The 18,516-nt window shown below is 31.4% G+C and overlaps 1 protein-coding gene across 1 annotated transcript; it reads right to left on the bottom strand.

Moving 5' to 3' along the window:
• Positions 1–9,971: 9,971 nt before the first annotated feature.
• On the bottom strand, positions 9,972–13,478 carry LOC105641208 (MATE efflux family protein). The gene is made up of 3 exons (XM_012225701.3): positions 12,753–13,478; positions 11,774–12,649; positions 9,972–10,847 (listed from the first exon to the last, which is right to left on the bottom strand). Exons 1-3 carry the CDS (start codon positions 12,804–12,806, stop codon positions 10,263–10,265), a joined length of 1,515 nt encoding a protein of 504 aa, XP_012081091.1. The 5' UTR covers positions 12,807–13,478; the 3' UTR covers positions 9,972–10,262.
• Between the last annotated feature and the right edge of the window lie 5,038 nt (positions 13,479–18,516).

Consider the following 18,516-nt stretch of genomic DNA (forward strand, 5'->3'; position numbering starts at 1 on the left):
ATTCATAGGGACGTTTTAGAAACTCAATATTCTCGTTTGTACTTTTATATAATCTATATAGATATAGATAAAAAATTCATATATAATTAATAATTAATATTTTACTTTTTCTTATTGACATAAGTGTAACAGATGAATTATGTTTCACACACATTTTCTTCGATCTATAAATGGATAATGATGTACAAGAGGACCTAAAATGGCCATGTAACTGACTTAGCCTCTTACAGCTTTTCGAAAGAGAAAATTACGATCACACTTTAACTTGATTTGGAAAATTACACTTTTATTGAATACTTTAACTTGCAAAATTAGATCTATTAAACACTCATTAAAAAATTAAAAATTTTATGAAAATTATTATTTTAAAAGTCATTTTAACTACATATCAAGTCGATATTTTGCAGATAAAGGCTAAAAATCCTAAAAATTATTAATATTAGTGCCAAATGGTATTGCCAAAATTTATAAATTCAAGTGCACGATAAGTTATTTGTAAATTTCATGGTGCCACGAGATTAAAATTGCAAAGTTCAAGGGTGAATTTATCTATTCAGCCCAGAATTAACTGATTTATAGATGAATGGTAAATATTGTCCTATCATTTTTTCTTTTGGTATACATGTTCATCATTCATTTATTTGATTTGGAATGCATTTCCCTTATTAATTAAGCTATTTATTGTGGTGAATCAGATTCATTTATAAATAATTTGAATTATAATTTTATCATATAGTTAGTAAATTATGAAGTCAATTATTGTTTAAAATTATTGGAAAATGTAATGATTTGAATAATTATGTGATTCTATCATTAAATGCAATATTTTTATAAAATTTGAATTATTAATTATTATCTAACATGTGAAATCTGAAAATTACGGAACTATGTACGTATGTATACGTCTTATAAAAGAGTACGTTATCTCTCTACCCATGTCATTTATGAGGAGAAGAATAGAGCATATATACAGTTGAAATAAGCATTTATCAAAAATTGTTATGTGTAAGGAAATTCTGTAAAAAAAATATGAGGGAAGAATATTGATATTGAAAAGATGATATAATTGAAAATTGAATATATGAAATTTATAAGAAATAATATTGAGAGAGGAGAACAATCTATACACAAAGCCGACTTGACATTCTTTCCATCTAGTATTTGTATTTCTCATTTTTTTTGCAAATTTTTTAAGTTTTCTATCTTATTTTGAGTTTTCTATAGATAAATAATTAATTAGAAAAATAAATTTTTTATTCTATATATATATATATATATATAAAATTAGTTAAGGTAAGAAAATATATTTTATTCATATCTTTAGTATTTAAAACTTATTTTTATTTGGATTGAAATTCAAAAATATATAATTTTAAAATTTTTGAATTTCATTTTTATCTATATAAGCTGAAGTTGGAAAGCAGCTAACCAATTTGGTAATACCCATCTTAAATTTATTTGTTTACTGCACATTAATTCTCTATCTTTAAGTAGAGGTGTGCCCATATTTTGCTCTATTTTCTTTCTGTTTCTTTTTTTCTTTTTATTCCCATATATATTATTGTGTTATTGTTCAATCAACTTCAGTTTTTATATATATTGTTTTTATTCCTGCCTGTAGTTCAATAAGTGAATTAGATATAAATTTAGAGTGTTCATCTTGTATTTATTAATTGATTATATATACGGTATAGCGGTTTTTATTTATTTATTTATTTATTTTCTTTGGGATTTAAGTTGGATTTGAGGCTATAAATTAATTAGTTGGAATCCATTAAATGCACTGAAACATTATGTTGAACTGCCAAAAAAAGAAAACAACCGATTCAGTAATGGTGCAATGAGCAGCAAAATTTACAGCAAACAGCATAACAGCAAAAGCAGCTGAACCAGAACCGCAAAAAATCCATGCATTGTGATTCTTCTAAATTAGCCAGCAAGCTACACCAAACAACAAAGGCCAAGGACTCTCACCTCTCATCAACTTAAGCCCGAGTCAAATTACATCTCATCCAATCTTTGGCAATTCTATTTTCTTGAAAAAAGAGATGCCAAACACGAAGGCATTAAACCACGCCAAATTCCAACCGCATGAATACAATCTCGAATGGCATGGAAACCTGATTCTGCGGAACACGAACAAATAGAAAACATGCATTTTGTTGTTTCCTTTTATATTTTATTACAACTAATGAGGACTATTGAATGATTAATTTGTTTCTCATTTTCTTTCTAATTAAAATAAAATAACTTTTTTTATTATGAAAATAAGAATCAATATCTAAGTAAATTAATTAATTTTTTCATATATTTCTACAAATCCATTTATTTTTAATTAATATATATAAAGATAATTATTAGTTATTACTTTTGAATTTTTTTCTCTTATCCATATTTAAATATTTTTTTTTATTTATATCTTAGTTTCAACATCAGTGTAATAGTTTTCTATCTATATGCATATATAGTAATGAAGACAATATTTTTAGTCTAAAATAACTATTATACCAATTTATTTATCCAAAAATTAGCATTTTATTATTTAATTTACTTTTGCAAGCCATTATTCTTTTACTTAAATTATGAAAGCTTATAAGGAAAAAATATATAATATATTTTATAAAGGGTATTGTTGCATCATTGAAACATGAAAATTGAGCTACAGGTTTAGCTCAAATCATTGTTATCTAAATACTTCTAATTATTTTTATTATTCATTTAGTAAAACATTATCAATGAAAATTTTTTTAAACAAAAATATAATGTATAATAAACAAAGCAACCCGCGCAATGCGTGAGCCTTCATCTAGTATATTATATAATAGAGAATCATTTTATATAGAATTTTAAAAAGATAATGTATTTATTATTTTGTTATCAATGTTACAAGAAGTCAAAATTATAATAAGTCACCACAATCAAAGCGTGAGAGTTTTGACTAATATTAATCTAATAAAAAAAATCAAGAAATCAAAGTTATACAATTGACTAATATTGGTGGGAACAATAATATCTTATTTATTTCAAGATTTGATTAATGTTGAAAGAGTATTTGCTCTATTCCACTAAGATTGTCAACTTTCAGCTTCTAATAAGAAAAAGATTAATTTAACTTAATTTTTATAAAATTTTCATTTAAATTAACTCTGTACCCATTTACCTTCGTGAATCTCAACATTTCCTTTACATTACTTAATGCAAGTTAAAAGATAGAATGATGAGTGGCAATATTTTAAGATTTATTGAATGGTTGACATGGTTGGATATTAAGTCTTGCATTATTAATTAATGAATGAGCCTATGGTTACTTGAATTAGTTAGATTCTGAATCCTTGGTTATTAAGAATGAATCTATGGTTTTTTAAATTGGTGAAATTTCACGACTTTATTATCAAATGTGAAATTACTAGATATAAATATGAATGATTTTATAAATGTGATTAAGATAATGTGTTAAATGATGCCTAAACGTCTAAGATGCATAACTAAAGTGCTTATGATGTAATTCTTACTAAAACCTCTTGAAAATGAGCAAAAGATTTCCTATGAATTGACTAAAGTATAAACATGAGTATGCATTATGATAAATGAACTTACTATGAATTGACTGAGTGAATCAACTGTACAAGAGAATGAACATATATATACATATATAGTATATCATGAAGGGCCAACTTATATTGCTTGTTCTTATGACAATCCTCTTAATTATAACCAATGAGATATGCAATAGCTATGCAAAGGTAAATATTCACTTTTATTGAACTCTAATCTTTTATACTATCTATGTGTTATATATATTATGAGCTCTTGAATAGCCATAAAGCATATATGAAGGATTTATATGGTCTATAAGATATGCCTTTGTATGAGTGTTTATGTATATGTAAACATGGATAGCCCTTATGGTCTTGAGTTTTTCTTATGGAAATAAGCAAATAAGCTATATGACTAGATTTTGGATGTTAATCATGATTAAGTTAAAGTGAAAAGTTCTTAGTTGGTCAAGTTACTAAACTTGAATACTTTGATAAATTGTGAAGTCAAGATGAATATTTATGAGTTTTGCATGCTTGGCTAAATTCTTAAGAGTCATTTATGTGATTGAAATAGTTATGACCTAAAGTAATTTGCCATGATTATAAAAGTGATATGTGTAACTTTGGTGAGTCTCACATGTTATGATAGTAGGTATTTGTTTGGCTTTGAGGCGTGAAAGAAAAACACTTTCTTTGAGGAATCAATTGCCCCCACTATGAATACTGCAAGGTTATGGCAATACTCCTTCAAGATACAACAAAGCCTAAAAATGTTTGTTGTTTTGAAGGGAATGTATTTTATAGATGAGTAACAATTTTCTATTCATTTAGAAGCTGTTCCTTATCTGTTGTTTGAAAGCCACTTGCGACACGTGTTCAAGTGTCAAGTGCCATCTTTTGAAATTTCCTATTGTTTCATGAAATTTTAGATTCCCTCCAAAATATCCCTCAAAACCATCTTATTTTTGAAATACAATATCCATATTATAAACAAAATTTTTAACTTCGTATTTTTGTTTCCATGTGGGATAACTTTCTTTCTCACATAAACCAAATTCAAACAAGATATTACAACAATATTATTAAGTTACCAAACTTATATGCATAAAATGAGTAAAAAATTTAATGTGTAAAATATATAATTAAATAGATTTTCACATCCTTATATATGTGCCTATTATATGCAATTGATCATATGAACCATACATGATTTGCATATGTGAATATTGAAATTGGTTAACTGAAGCATAAAATCTATGGTTAAACATATAATTGTAAGACTTAATGGATTTTTAGTTTGATGGAACTTGATATAGCTATAAAAAGGTGAAAATGGTTAAACATATAATTGTAAGACTTCATGGATTTTTGGCTTGATGGAACTTGATATGGTTATAAAAAGGTAAAATCGTTGATTTTTGAATCTTACATGTTGTGCATAAGAAGATGAAATGTGGAAATGTATGATGTTATGTGATCATCATATGGATTGCAGAGTAAATGTATGGATAATGATTGATTATGTTATACCATGTCTTGAAGAATGTAAATGATTTCTTATATAAAATTAAGCTAAATGTTATATATGATGATTAAGTTAATATGGCTAATGAATCTAAATCGATAAATAAGCATGTAAAAGTATTATCATATCCTATGATTATCTGGACATGTTACATGAAAAAGATGATATGGAACAATGAATGTATAACATAACCAACCCTTATAAGCTTAAAAGGAGTTGGGTAGAATAAAAGTGTGGCATGCTTAGTACACTATCTAGTAGTACTCCGATCATTCAGGATTTTGGGGTATATTAAGATATCCTAGTGCTTGACACACTATTCGTATGGCTGTCGAGACCAGTATGACATTTGATGCCCATTATAGCCTTCAGGCTTGATACGGCTTTCAACCCCTGCATTCGGCAGTTGATGCACATTCGACATAGTTCCCTTATATGACCTCTATACCTATAAGTTTTATTTAGGCTAAACATATAATTAAGATAACTAGTATTATATATATATATATATATATATATATATATATATATATATATATATATATATATATATATATATCTTTATTATGCTTCATTATTAAATTATGATACTTAGTATTATGCAAGTATGTATGTATGCATAAATGCCTATGAACTGTTATGAATAAATATGATTGAGGTGCGTACATGTATGTTATGGACATTATGCTTGGAATTGCCATAAATGATCTATTTAATATTAACTGTGAAAATAGTAAACTAAGAAAGTGCTCATTTATGAGATGTGAAATTTTATGATGCTTTGATAATGAATGTTATCCCTGATTTTATGAAACGAATGTTTCTTGAATTATATTGATTGATAAGTTATATGCTTGCTATTGTGTGTCTTGTGTATTTTTTATTAGGAATTGTATGCCCACTAAGCATATAGCTTAGTGCGTTTAGTTTTCTCACTTGCAGGTTTATATAGTAGCAGTCTTAGACGAGGATCTTAATCTGTATCGACTTTTGAGTTACATACTCTTTTGAGTAGCGTAGACGCTTGATTTTTGCCCCTAAAATGGCTCAGTAATAAATAACATTTTTTTAACATAAAATTGAATTGGGACTCCGATCGCTTTTATTCTCAGACTGATCGTTTGTTGCTGAGATAATGCATGTATTTGACCATTTTTACTTTTCAGATTTTCAGCGTTTCGCAGTGAAACCAAGCCTGGGAGGCTTCCGGTCCATCCAGTACGCTTTTCGGTGGACCGTCTTATTTTGCGTGCCACCTGGTTTGATTTGGTAAAAATGGGCCTGCCCGGATTTCGGAGCCCACCAGTGGCATTTGCCACCTAGGCCCTAAAATTAGGGCAACAGCTCCCATTTGCCTATAAATAGGCCTTGAGATTAGTGCCAAGGGGAGGATTTTTTAGAAAGCTAAGGGAAACTCTATCATTTTGAAACTCAACTACTAATCAAAGAGAAAATAGTGTTTCTTCTTGGATTTCTAGTGTTGTTCATTGATGTTTTTTTTTTTTAAAAAAAAAACCCCTTATTGCTAATCTGAGAATCCACAAATACATTCATTTTATCTCAATCTAAAACTTTTGGTTCAAGAATCAAGCTTTTGAGTATTCTTTCATTCAATCCCAAAAAACTTTTGGATTCTTTCAAAGAGGTAACTTCTGAGAGCCCTTAAACTCTCCTTCCATCTTTTTCTCTTTATTTTGGTGTGAAAAACACCTTTTCTTTATTTGATTTGGAGAGAAATCCATGAACAACCAAAGCTTCTAACTATGTTAGAAGTAGCGCACGCTACAGTACAAGGGATGCACACCCCTACATGTGGTGCACTCCATTTTTTTCGCAATTAGAAAGCCCAATTTATGGTTCTGTGACACCTTGATCTGGGTAAGTGTTGAGCGCCACTACGTGTGGCGCATGCCCCACTTATGTGCACACGCCACTTCTGTTATGGTGCACGGGACTTCATTTTAGGGGTTCAGAACACCAAAAATCAATAAAACAGACCCGATTCAGAATTTTAGTTGTTAAGCACTAGACTTTATCATTCTGGATTACGTTTTTGACCAAAAATGGATTGAATAAACACAAACTAACAAGAAATGGGTAGTGATAAGTGTATTTGATGAACATCAAGGCTTTGAACCCAAATTTTGGCTAAAAGTTTAAATTTATTGCATTTAAGTTACTGTCATTTACTTTTATGCACATTTAATATTATGTCTTAAATTCTTGCACTTTTAGTTATCGCTTTATGATTTTATTGTGCTAACCCATTAGTTATTACTTTGTGTAAATAACATGCATCGTGTCCCCATTGATTGAATGAATGTATATTTTGTGATTCTATGAATGTTTATTACTTATGTGTTTATTATGTATGAGTGATTCTTTAATGCTTTTCATTTATTATGAGCTCAATGTAAAGGACCTTAATGGGTCGTATGATTGCTTATTTGTAATAAATTAAGGGGATTTGAAAATTTTGGAGGGTTAGTGGGTAGATTGTATTTTAGGAGATGGGTTGTACTCTTTTCCCCTCTCCCCTTTCTTTAGATGGTTTAATTTATGTTTTATGTATGAGATGATATGCATGATTACCATGATTTCCTAAAATTGCATTAAAACTGATTTTACACCTCAATTTCAGTTAATTCTATTATTAATCACTGTGAATTAATGGACAATAAGAAAGTCGGTTTAACCGGGCGGTTCAGATGTCTAACACCTTCTCGATACCATACCTAACTTCCTTACTCAGTCTCTGGTTTAAAATCGAGTTAGTCGACTCCAAAGAATCAACTAATTCGAGAATTTACCCTAAAGAGGGTGGCGACCCTAAAAATAAACTCTTACCAAAGTAAGAGACCCTTTTCAAGGATCAATGAATAGGTCTAATAACGAAAACTAATTTTATTAAATAAAATCAACCAAGCCCATTTAATTTTCCTTTAGCGAAAAATAAGCATCCTCAAGTAGTTATTTGGATTATTTTACTACCTTAGAACAACTTCTATTATGTGGCATGTCTGCTAGCACTTGTGTATTATGAGAGTTTTATTTGGCATGTAACAAATTATTATGAGCCTGTTATAGAAAACTAATCATGATTATTTGAGTTTAAAATGTTTGAAGGCTATGTATAGCTGGTATTTGGATTGAGAATTCATATTAGGTTTGGATTGATGATGGCTTGTTGAGATATGGTATGAGGAGTAATATGAGTTATATGATCATGAAATATGTGGGGTTTGAGTTTAGAATTATATAGAAGTGTTTTTAGCAAGTTTAATAAATTTGAAAATGTCAATATCATAGGAAAATTCTTGTAGTTTTTCCATAGAAATTTAGGACCTAGAATTTTTCATATTTAGATTTTTCATGTATTAAATGAAGTTTTCATAGATAGAAAGTAGGCGTTATGCTTTTAGCACTATGTAACACCACTTATAAGGACTATCCATGAATCTGATGGTTCATACGTAGTTTAGATACAAGGTAATATTACTATATCTTTATTTAATATGCATCTTCTTTAGTAAATATAATACTCTTTCTGTCCCACTTAAAATGGCAATTTTTAAAATTTTTATTATTCCATTTTAACCGTCATTTTTTAGAATTCAAGAATTTATTCATTTGTATTTTTTACTTTTATTTATCGAGTCCCATTAACACCAATTTCATGCATTTAATGAGATTGATTATTTCCACGATGATAATTATACTACCAAATGCATTTAATTACATTAGATACATATAGGCATTAATTCACATACAAGTATAACCAACATTATCATTTAACAAGGTTATTACCACAATATTAATTATATTACCAAATTTCAAAATTTATTTCACCACCACCATTTATTTACCTTAATTAATTAATTCAGTCATTTTAAATTGACTTACACGATTTCATGGATTTCCAAGATTTTACCCAAGTAATATTCAAATCAAAATTACTTGGTTATTTTCCAACTAAAATCTCTTATACTTTCTTTATAATTTCTTTTTTACATTTAATTCTTTCTATTTATTATAAATAGACAATTTTCAATTCATTTTGATATTTCAAGCAACATAATCAAAATTTGACTTTCTATCATCTATTAATTCGTTTTGAAAGTAAAAGCACTGAAGGAATACATATAATCATATATTCACATCTAACTCAATTTATTTTTATTATATCAAGCCATAAATCTCAATGTTGCCATTAGCATGTGGAATTGCAATAATACCTCTATTTTCAATATTAGAACGATGTTACTAGCATGCTTCTACAATCTTTTTAAATAATACTATCTAAATCAAAGAATAACTAAAATTAACTTGTATCGCAACCAAATTTCACACATACACAAAATGATATACACCATCCATGGGTCAAAGTCACATGTCACTGACTCAGAAGTGATATTAATTAAGACCCGGGATTTTGAGGCATTACAGTAATATTAAATTGTAGCAAAAATTATCCTCTTGAAAATTGACATAGAACAATAATTGAAGACAGATAGACGCATTATTATGAGTTTTTTGGCATCTATTTCAAGACAATTTTCTTTTCACTTTGAATTGGTTTGATATCGAAACCAAACAATTAATTTAAACAAGTTTAAATCCCAATTACGCTTTCCTAAAAAGAAGAACCATGTTGGACTTCCAAGATTTGAAATTTTCTAAGAATCCAACAGAATCAACACTGAGTCCACGTGGCCCTCTTAGCATTATGATTAGGACAGATTCTACCATTTTAGCCATTGGCTTAATGGAAATGGCACTCCCACACTATGACCTTAAAAAAATGTTGGGAGTGACAGATTCTTCCACATTGGAGTGCACTTGCTTTAGAGGGTACCAAAAGCAAATCATACAAAGAATGAGAAAAGAGAAACAAAACAAAAACAACGTAACTTTCAAGGCGCAGCAAAAAGTAGGCTATTCCTTGTTAAAATATGTAAAAACACTTTTTTCATAAGGGCAGTGACATTCTTTCTGGCCTCAAACAGCTTCGTGAAAACCCTAACAATATATATATAAGTCCCATCAAAACAAAAAAAGTGGCCACACAAAAATTCTCGAACAACCCTAGCACTTATTTTATGGGTCAGGCTTCCCACTAGTTAAAACGATAAAGAAATCTCATAAAAGTGTTGCACTAGTCTTCACGCATCAAATTCTTCCTCAAAATGCTAATGCTTTTACGCAACATTACCATTTCCATTACCTAACAGCCTTCCACTCTCTGCTTCTTCTTCTTCTTCTTCTTCTTCTTCTTCTTCTTTATCTCCTTCAACATTATTCATTCCACGCATTTCCATGCTTGTAAGCTTCCTAGACTTCAATGCCTCATGTTCCCAATCCGTACGGATCAAAACATATAGAACAGACACAGCACAAGCAACTTGTGCAGATAGAAGCCCGATCCACAACCCTGTGAACCCGACATTAAGTCCGAATGCCAGGCCCACTGCGACCGGAGTACCCACGAAGTAAAATGACCCCAAATTGATGCGGGCCCCAATAGCGGGCCGAGCTGTGCCCCGTAAAATTCCACAGCCAGTTGTTTGAGGGCAATTACCAAGCTCACAAAGGCCTATTATAGGCAAAACTGATGCTACTAAACCTTTGACAAGTCTATCTTTAGTGAACAAACCAGCCCATCTTTCTCTAAGGAAAACAGTCCATGTGACATTGATGATGCCAATAACAAAGGCACAACCTAATGCAACCATAGCAGCTAGCTTGGCTTTATATGGCTTACCAGCTCCAAGCTCATTCCCTACCTACAATTTGAAGGATAATAGTTAGTTCCTTTCTGTTTCTTAAACAATATCGTCACATGGTAAAGGAATTTGAGCTTTTTTGAGAGGAGGAAGCACAACTACAGGTGCTTAATTGTCATGTACTGTTTTGTCCAATCACATTACATGTGTGATCTACATAGGGTCCCTGAAGTGATGCAATGGCTCAACCGACCAAAAAGCATGACTTTTGAGAATATATACTTTGTTATGAATTTGTATTGATAATCATAATATCATATGATCAAATCAATAATAATTGGGAGAAATGAAAGAAATGAATAGACAGACAGTGTTGATGCATAATGCACTATTTCCTTAAACTACAATAAAGATCATAGGAAAAGACTAATTCTTTTATTTCTAGGAAAAAAATAAGAAAGTTGTATTGGAAATTCAAGTGTATGATAAAAGGGGCATGGACCCAAAACAATGCTGCTTGTTTTTATGTAGTTTCTATGTTATGTTCGGTTTGGGTCAAAACAAATTCTGTTCTGATATGCAGCAATCATTAAATCTTTTGCCCACATTAAAGGTGTGAGAAAAGGAGTGGTGAATTTTCTTTTTTCATGAAAAAATGGGCCATATTTTGACTTGATGAATTGTAACATCAAAAGCATAAGTTTAACGCACGCAAGAAGAAGAAGAAGAATATCAAGATCACAGACTCCAAATATCATGAATCTATGTTATAGCGACATAGCACCAAAACTATGAGAATGCTATAAAGTGGATTAAGAGACTAACACTCAAATCTTATAAATGTCCGAACCAAATAAATGTCCATCTCATATGCAAAAGATCATTAATTTATATGGGTAGATGCTGGATTCTGCACACCGATGATATCTAAATAGCAGAATATATAGAAATGCATCAAAAGAAAAATAAAAGGAAAAAGGACATACCCGAGCAGAGACACAGCCAGCAAGGGCCATAGGCACAGTGTACATCATGCTAGTGGTCTGAATGAGTATCCCAGAGGCGGCCACAGCCAGAGTGGGGTTAGGCAAGTACCCAGCCATCACTATCACTATCTCATACCACCACCATTCCAAGCAAATCCCTAAACAACTAGGTACCGCCAACTTCAACAATTGTCCCACCCCACCACATACTCCTCCAATTCCACCCGTCCATCTCATCTCCCACCGTCCACTCACCCACCACACATACCCTACCATCAACACCACCATGTTCATGTTAGTCACTACTGATGCCATTGCCACCCCAGGCACTCCTAACCCCATCACCACCACAAGCATGTAATTTAATGGCACGTGGAATATAACAGCTAATAGAGAGCAATACATTATAGGTTTTGTTACCTGCTGTGATCTTAAAAAAACCCTTAATGGTTGTAACAAAGTGTTTGTTAAAAGGTCCGGAAGAGAATAGATACAGTAAGTTGCAGCCATTGCTGTTATATTTGGATCTTGGCCCATCAAGTTCATGATTGATTCAAGATTAACCCATAAAAAACTTATGGGTATGATTGCTATGAAGAGTATTAAGATCATACGTTGTAGAGAGAGTGACATGAGGTCCCAGTTCTTACTTCCAAAAGCTTGACTACAAACTGGCTCGAGTCCAGAGGCTAAGCCCACAAGAACAGAGTAACCTGTAATATTGGTAAAACCAATAGACAGTGCACCACCGGCTAGCTCCAGACTGCCTAGTCTGCCTAAAAACATAACTGAGACCACTGATCTGAAAAAAGCCATTAAATGTGCTGCTGTTATTGGTAAAGCCATCCCCCATAGCTCTTTTAGCTCTTCAAGAACCTGTTAAAACAAAAGACAGAACATTTATGTCAATATCAGTATTAAAAATAACACCTTTGAGTTGTTAGTTCAATTGTTGCAAGAGAAAGTGTTTGCTAGATACCTGAGAGGCGGAGGGAAGTTTCTGTGACAGAAAGTCCGGGTCTTTATCCGCCATAGTTGTATTATAAAATGGTACGTAAAAGATTTTTTAAAAAAGAAAAAACAACTAAAGAAATGAACACCCGAGTTGCTACTTTTAATCAACTTCAAGAAAATAAAATCAAACGGCAAAAATAAGCCTCAAGATTCGATTTTTAACGAGTGATTCACTGATTAAAGAAAGAAAGATTAGAAAAACGAAAGATTATCAATAGAAGATAACATAATAAGCAAAAGCGCAGTGTAGTAGTGAAGAAGAGGCATTAAATAGAGTAGTAACAGAAAGATGGTCGAGAGTCGATTAAGAGGTACGCATGTGTAATTTCAAGGATTGTTTTTTTATTTTTGGCAATTATATATTATTTATTACCATATCATATAAACTGAAAGATATTTTCTTGATTTGTTAGCTTCCATATGTATATACATCTGTGGTTATTTATCTCAAAGACGGACAACAAAAAAGAAAAAAGAAAACCAAAAAGAAAAGGTTAGGATTTGCTAATGGCGGCGAGAGTTGGAAGCAGAAAAGGAACGGTCGGACAGAGAGAAGAAGAGGAAGAAGGAGGTGTCTTTAATGTCGCAGAAAAAAGAGCTTTTGGACTAAAAAAACTTAAAAGCGAGAGGAAGAGGCGAGGAGAGGAGACAGACAAGGGGAAAAAGTCGGTTTTGGGCAGTCAAACCTTTCATTATTTTCTCTTTTTAGTATTCTTTATTGCAATGTGGAAGTATTTCTGGAGGTTAAAATTTATTTTTTTATTTTATTTTATTGTTAAAATAATTTGAGCCAAAAACATTGCTGATGTTGATGGGCAAGTCTTGCCATGCTTTGTTACTTTCCCTTTATTTTGAAAACAAAATAAAATGTAGACACTGTTGAAGTAGGGGTGGCCACGGTTCGGAACCGACGGTTCCGATTCCAAAAAAATTAAAATTGAAATCGAACCGAAAATTTTCTGTTCTGATTTCGATTCCAGTTCCGATTTCGTTACGGTGTCAAAACCGACGGTTTCAATCGGTTTTCCGACAAATCGCATAATTTTAAATTTTAAATTTTGAAGATCGATTTTCAAATTTTAATAAATTTGTGAAAGTTATTTGTAAAAAAAATACACCTAAAAAATTAAAAAATGTTTCAATTAAATTTATTTTTTTAAAGACTTGAACTTAATTATTTTTTTTAAAAAAATTCTTCAACTGAATTTATTTTTTGTTTAAAAAAGTTTGAACATAATTAAAAAAAAAAAGGGCTTGAACTTAATTTTTTTTTTAAAAAAAAAAATTAAGTTGCCTACGTATCCTCTTGAGGTTTAGAGGAATCAAAGCTCACGTAGTTCTTACTTACCTTATACCAATTTCACTCCTTTTACCTTAGTCGCTATTTGCACCACCGATTGATGTTCCCGTTGAGAACCCATCTTATAAATCATATAAATCTTCATTTTTTTTTAGATTTTCTTGTGCTCTTAGTTCGGCCTTGCTCCAATCATCCACGCATGATTGTGCTTCTAATGAATCGGGTGTCATACAAGATCGTGTTTCATCAAGTATGTTTCCTCCTTGACTAAAAGCTTGTTCAACTGCAACAATGGAGACCGAAGCTGCTAAAACTTGTTTTGCAATTAAAGAAAATATTGGAAAAGTATTGGCGTGACGACTCCACCAATCTAAAATTGGAAAATTAGTATCTGCATAATCATCACCAAACTCAAAAGAAGTGGTTAGATAATTATTAAATTCAGAAAAAGAACTGGATTCCCGTTCTTTTTTGTCTTTGTAGTAAAACCTGTTCAGCAACACCAACACCACTTACCCTTTGTGATGGAAATTGTTGAATATTAGATTGAGAAGAATTAGAAGTAGATAAACTAGAAAATTGAACAAATTCATTATATAATTGCATAATATTTTGTTTAACTTCATGCAATATTACATTTATATTAACATTATCTCCCATATCAAGATTTAATACTTCATAATAAATAGTCAAATATTCACATAAAACATCAATTTTACATCTAGGATCAAATACAATAGCAACAAGATAAAGAGACGGTATATTTTTAAAATAAGATAACCATTTTTTTCATTGAAAAAATACAATCTTTTAATATACAATCATTTTCAAATTCTTGGAGTGCACTAACAATATTAATACACATAGGTAAAAATAAATGAGATGTAGGATAATAAACCCCACTAAATTTATAGGTAGCATCATTAAAAATTTTCAAAATATCTAAAATTTTTGCACAAATATCCAAATTTTGTGGATATAAATTAATATCTTCAATATTATTAGTAACAAAAAAGCATAATAATTCTTTATAAGAAAAAGACTCGTTTAGTAATTCATATGTTGAATTTCAATGAGTTGGGACATCCCTTGGAAAATGTTTTGGTCTTTTATTATTTTCCTTACAAAATTTAGCCCAACTTTTTATTACTTGGGGATGTCCCCATAAATATGAAATAGTTTTTTTAATTGGAGAAATAAAAGATTCAATAATTTTTAAACTATCTTGTACACATAAATTTAAAACATGGCATGCACATCTTATATGAAAAAATTTTCCACCAATATTTGGTTCACAAATATTTTTAAGTTCAATAATTGATTTAGTATTAGCAGAAGCATTATCAAATGAAATTGAAAAATTTTTTTTTTTGTCAACTTATATTCATCTAAAATTGAAACAATTATTCTATAAATATTATTTGCAGTATGTTTATCATCAAAAACGCGAAATGCAATAATTCTTTTTTGAATTTTCCAATCATCATCAATCCAATGACATGTAATGCCCATATAAGAATGCATTTGCCAATGATCACTCTAAATATCACAACAAATTGAAACACGAATTTTCATTTGAGAAAATAAAAGCTCTAACTCTTTTTTCCTTTATTATATAAAGAAATAATAGTTCGTTTTACAGTATTTCTTGGCACTCTTTTAGCAGAAGGATTTAAAGCTTTTTGACAATAATTATTAAAACCTACTTTTTCACCAAAACTAAAAGATAAATGTTCCATAGAAATCATTTTTGCTAATTCTTCTTTTTGTATTTTTTCAGAATATTTAAATAAAGAAAGGTTAGAAGATGCGTACCCAGAAATTTATGTTTGAGACCGATCAACTCCTATTTTTGTTGGATGTTTTTGTCTCCAAATGCTTCCAAAATGATCCATAGCTGCCCACTTGTTTAAATTTATAAGATTTTTCACAATAATTGCAAATTACATCGTACACTTTCTCACCTTTGAATTTTTTCATGAAATTAATGGCGAATATGTCGGAACTTTGTCTTGCTCTTCCAACAATTTGTGCTCCTTGCTCTTGCTCTTGCTCTTCCTCTTCTTGTAATTGCTCATTATTAAATTCAGATTCTTGAGTTGGAATTTCCAAATTTTCATTTGGATATCCCTCAAAATTAAATTGGTTGGGAGTGAAATCAAAGATGTCGTTTGTAGGGATAGATGATATTGTGTTTCTCCAATCTTTCCCTTGCCCTTACCCGAATTTGAGTTTCCTCCACTTGCCATTATATGATAATAAGATATAATTTGGAAAATTGAATAAAAAAAAATTAAAGAGAATAATAACTTAATAAGAGAGATTGTAGAGTAGAGAAGAATAATATAGAGTAGAGTGTAGTATATTGTAGAGAGAGTATAGATTTTTTTTGTGATGAATTTGTAAATGAAATGAGGTATTTATAATAAATCCAAAAAATTATTTTTCCAAAAATACCCTTGAAACTAGCCGTTATGTAGCCGTTTATGGTTGTTGGGAGGGGTAATTAAGAGATTTCACAACAAAATTTAAAACAAAAACAAAAAACTGACAGTTTCTAATGGCTAGAATCGCCAGTTCTAACCGGTTAGAATCGGCGGTTCTAACCGACTGGAGAACCGACGGTTCCATTTGGTTCCGACCGGTTTGTTAGAACCACTGGTTGCGGTTCCAACAAAACTGGAACCAGAACCGAATCGAAAATCTCCGGTTCCGATTACGGTTCGGGACTGGTTCGAACTGACGGTTCCGGTTTCCGAAACCGTAATATGGCCACCCCTAATTTGAAGTAGAGGTGGCCATATTACGGTTCTGTTGACGCGTAATTTTACGCCCCACCTGACCCAATGATGATATGAGGATAAGGAACAAGGTATCACGATAAACCAGAAGTGTTTGAACCAAAAATTGAACCAAACCGCCCAAAGGAGCCTGACCCGCGTTAGGGCTGCGTCACGCAGCTAGTACCTGCGTGACGGCACTCTTAGCTGCGTCACACAGCTCTAACAGGGCTGACACCTCTGGCACGCGCCCGTGCAACGGCCTGCACTGTTTGTATGGATACGCGGCAACTGTACGAAAAGTAAGTCGCGTCACGCAGCTTACGGGCGTGTCACGCAGCTTGTACCCGCGTGACGCGACTATGCTCTGTTGCCCTAGCCATATAAATACAACATTTTACAACAAAAACGGGACTTTTGACACTTTGCTCTCATTTTCCTCTAAGAAAGATAACCGTCTGAGTTTAAGTTTTTGATTAACGACTAGAGCCTTCTCTCAAGAACTCAACTGAGTAAACTTGAGGAAGATCAAGTCATAGATATTTTAGGTTTAAAATCAAAAAATACAAAAAGATAAGAAGAGGAAAAGAGAGGAAAGAAAGGAAAAAAAGGAAAACGATTTATTTTTGTGAAAGAACTTGGTGATCACGCTTCTGGGATCGTGAAATGTTATCTCTAAACTAATATCAGTGCATGCAGTCCTCAAATCTGAGGGCTAGGTAATGATTCTAACTTTTCTTTTTCATTTCTAGTATTTTATCTCTTAAAAATCTCATTTTCATAGTGTTTAGTTGACCTATTATTGATAAAGCGTAAGTTTGCCCACTGTTGAACTTTTCTGGGTTGATTTTAATCACTTTTAATAAAAAGAACATGTAGAAAGGAGTAGTTTGAAAGGTAATTGCGGACCAGAGCAGTCGCGTCACGCAGCTACTACCTGCGTGATGTGGCTGTTCATGTCTAAAAGCCCTTGATCTGGATTGGACCACCTGCGTGACGCAGCTGTTTGTGTACTCAGTATGTATTTTGTCTTCATATTTGTATGTAACATTATGTCTTGAATAAATAATCAATATGTCTGAGGATTTTAAATAAGTCACAAACAGTTCTGTCACGTAGCTAGGAGTTCCGTCATGCGACTGTTCTTCATAGAACACCCGCGTGACGCGACTGTTCTAAGTTTCAGAACAAATGCTAGAGTTCCATCACGCGACTGTTCTTCATAGAACAGCTGTGTGACGCAACTGTTATAAGTCCCAGAATAAAAGATAAGAGTTGCGCCACGCGACTGTTCTTCATAGAACACCCGCATGACGCGACTGTCTTCTAGTTCTAGTATATTTTTATTATTTTTGTCTAGTTTCATTTCATTAAATAAAATTTTAAGCTTAATCCAGGAAAAGATCAATAATGGGCAAATTGAGTTTTAATCAAACCAAATCAATTAATTATTGATGATTATAAGATTTTAGGATTTATTTCTTATTGTTTATTATTGATTTTATTATTAAATCTGGTTTGTGGCCCGCCTTTAACCATAAGGCAAGAGCGGATCTTTTAATTATTTTATTTGATATGTATTATGGATGAATGGTGGATGAGATGATTAATTTATATATGAATGCAATGAATGAATTTATTTGGGACGA

Source organism: Jatropha curcas, chromosome 9 (assembly GCF_041381405.1).
Source record: "Jatropha curcas cultivar XTBG-Jc1 chromosome 9, XTBG_Jcur_1.0, whole genome shotgun sequence".
NCBI lineage: Eukaryota > Viridiplantae > Streptophyta > Magnoliopsida > Malpighiales > Euphorbiaceae > Jatropha > Jatropha curcas.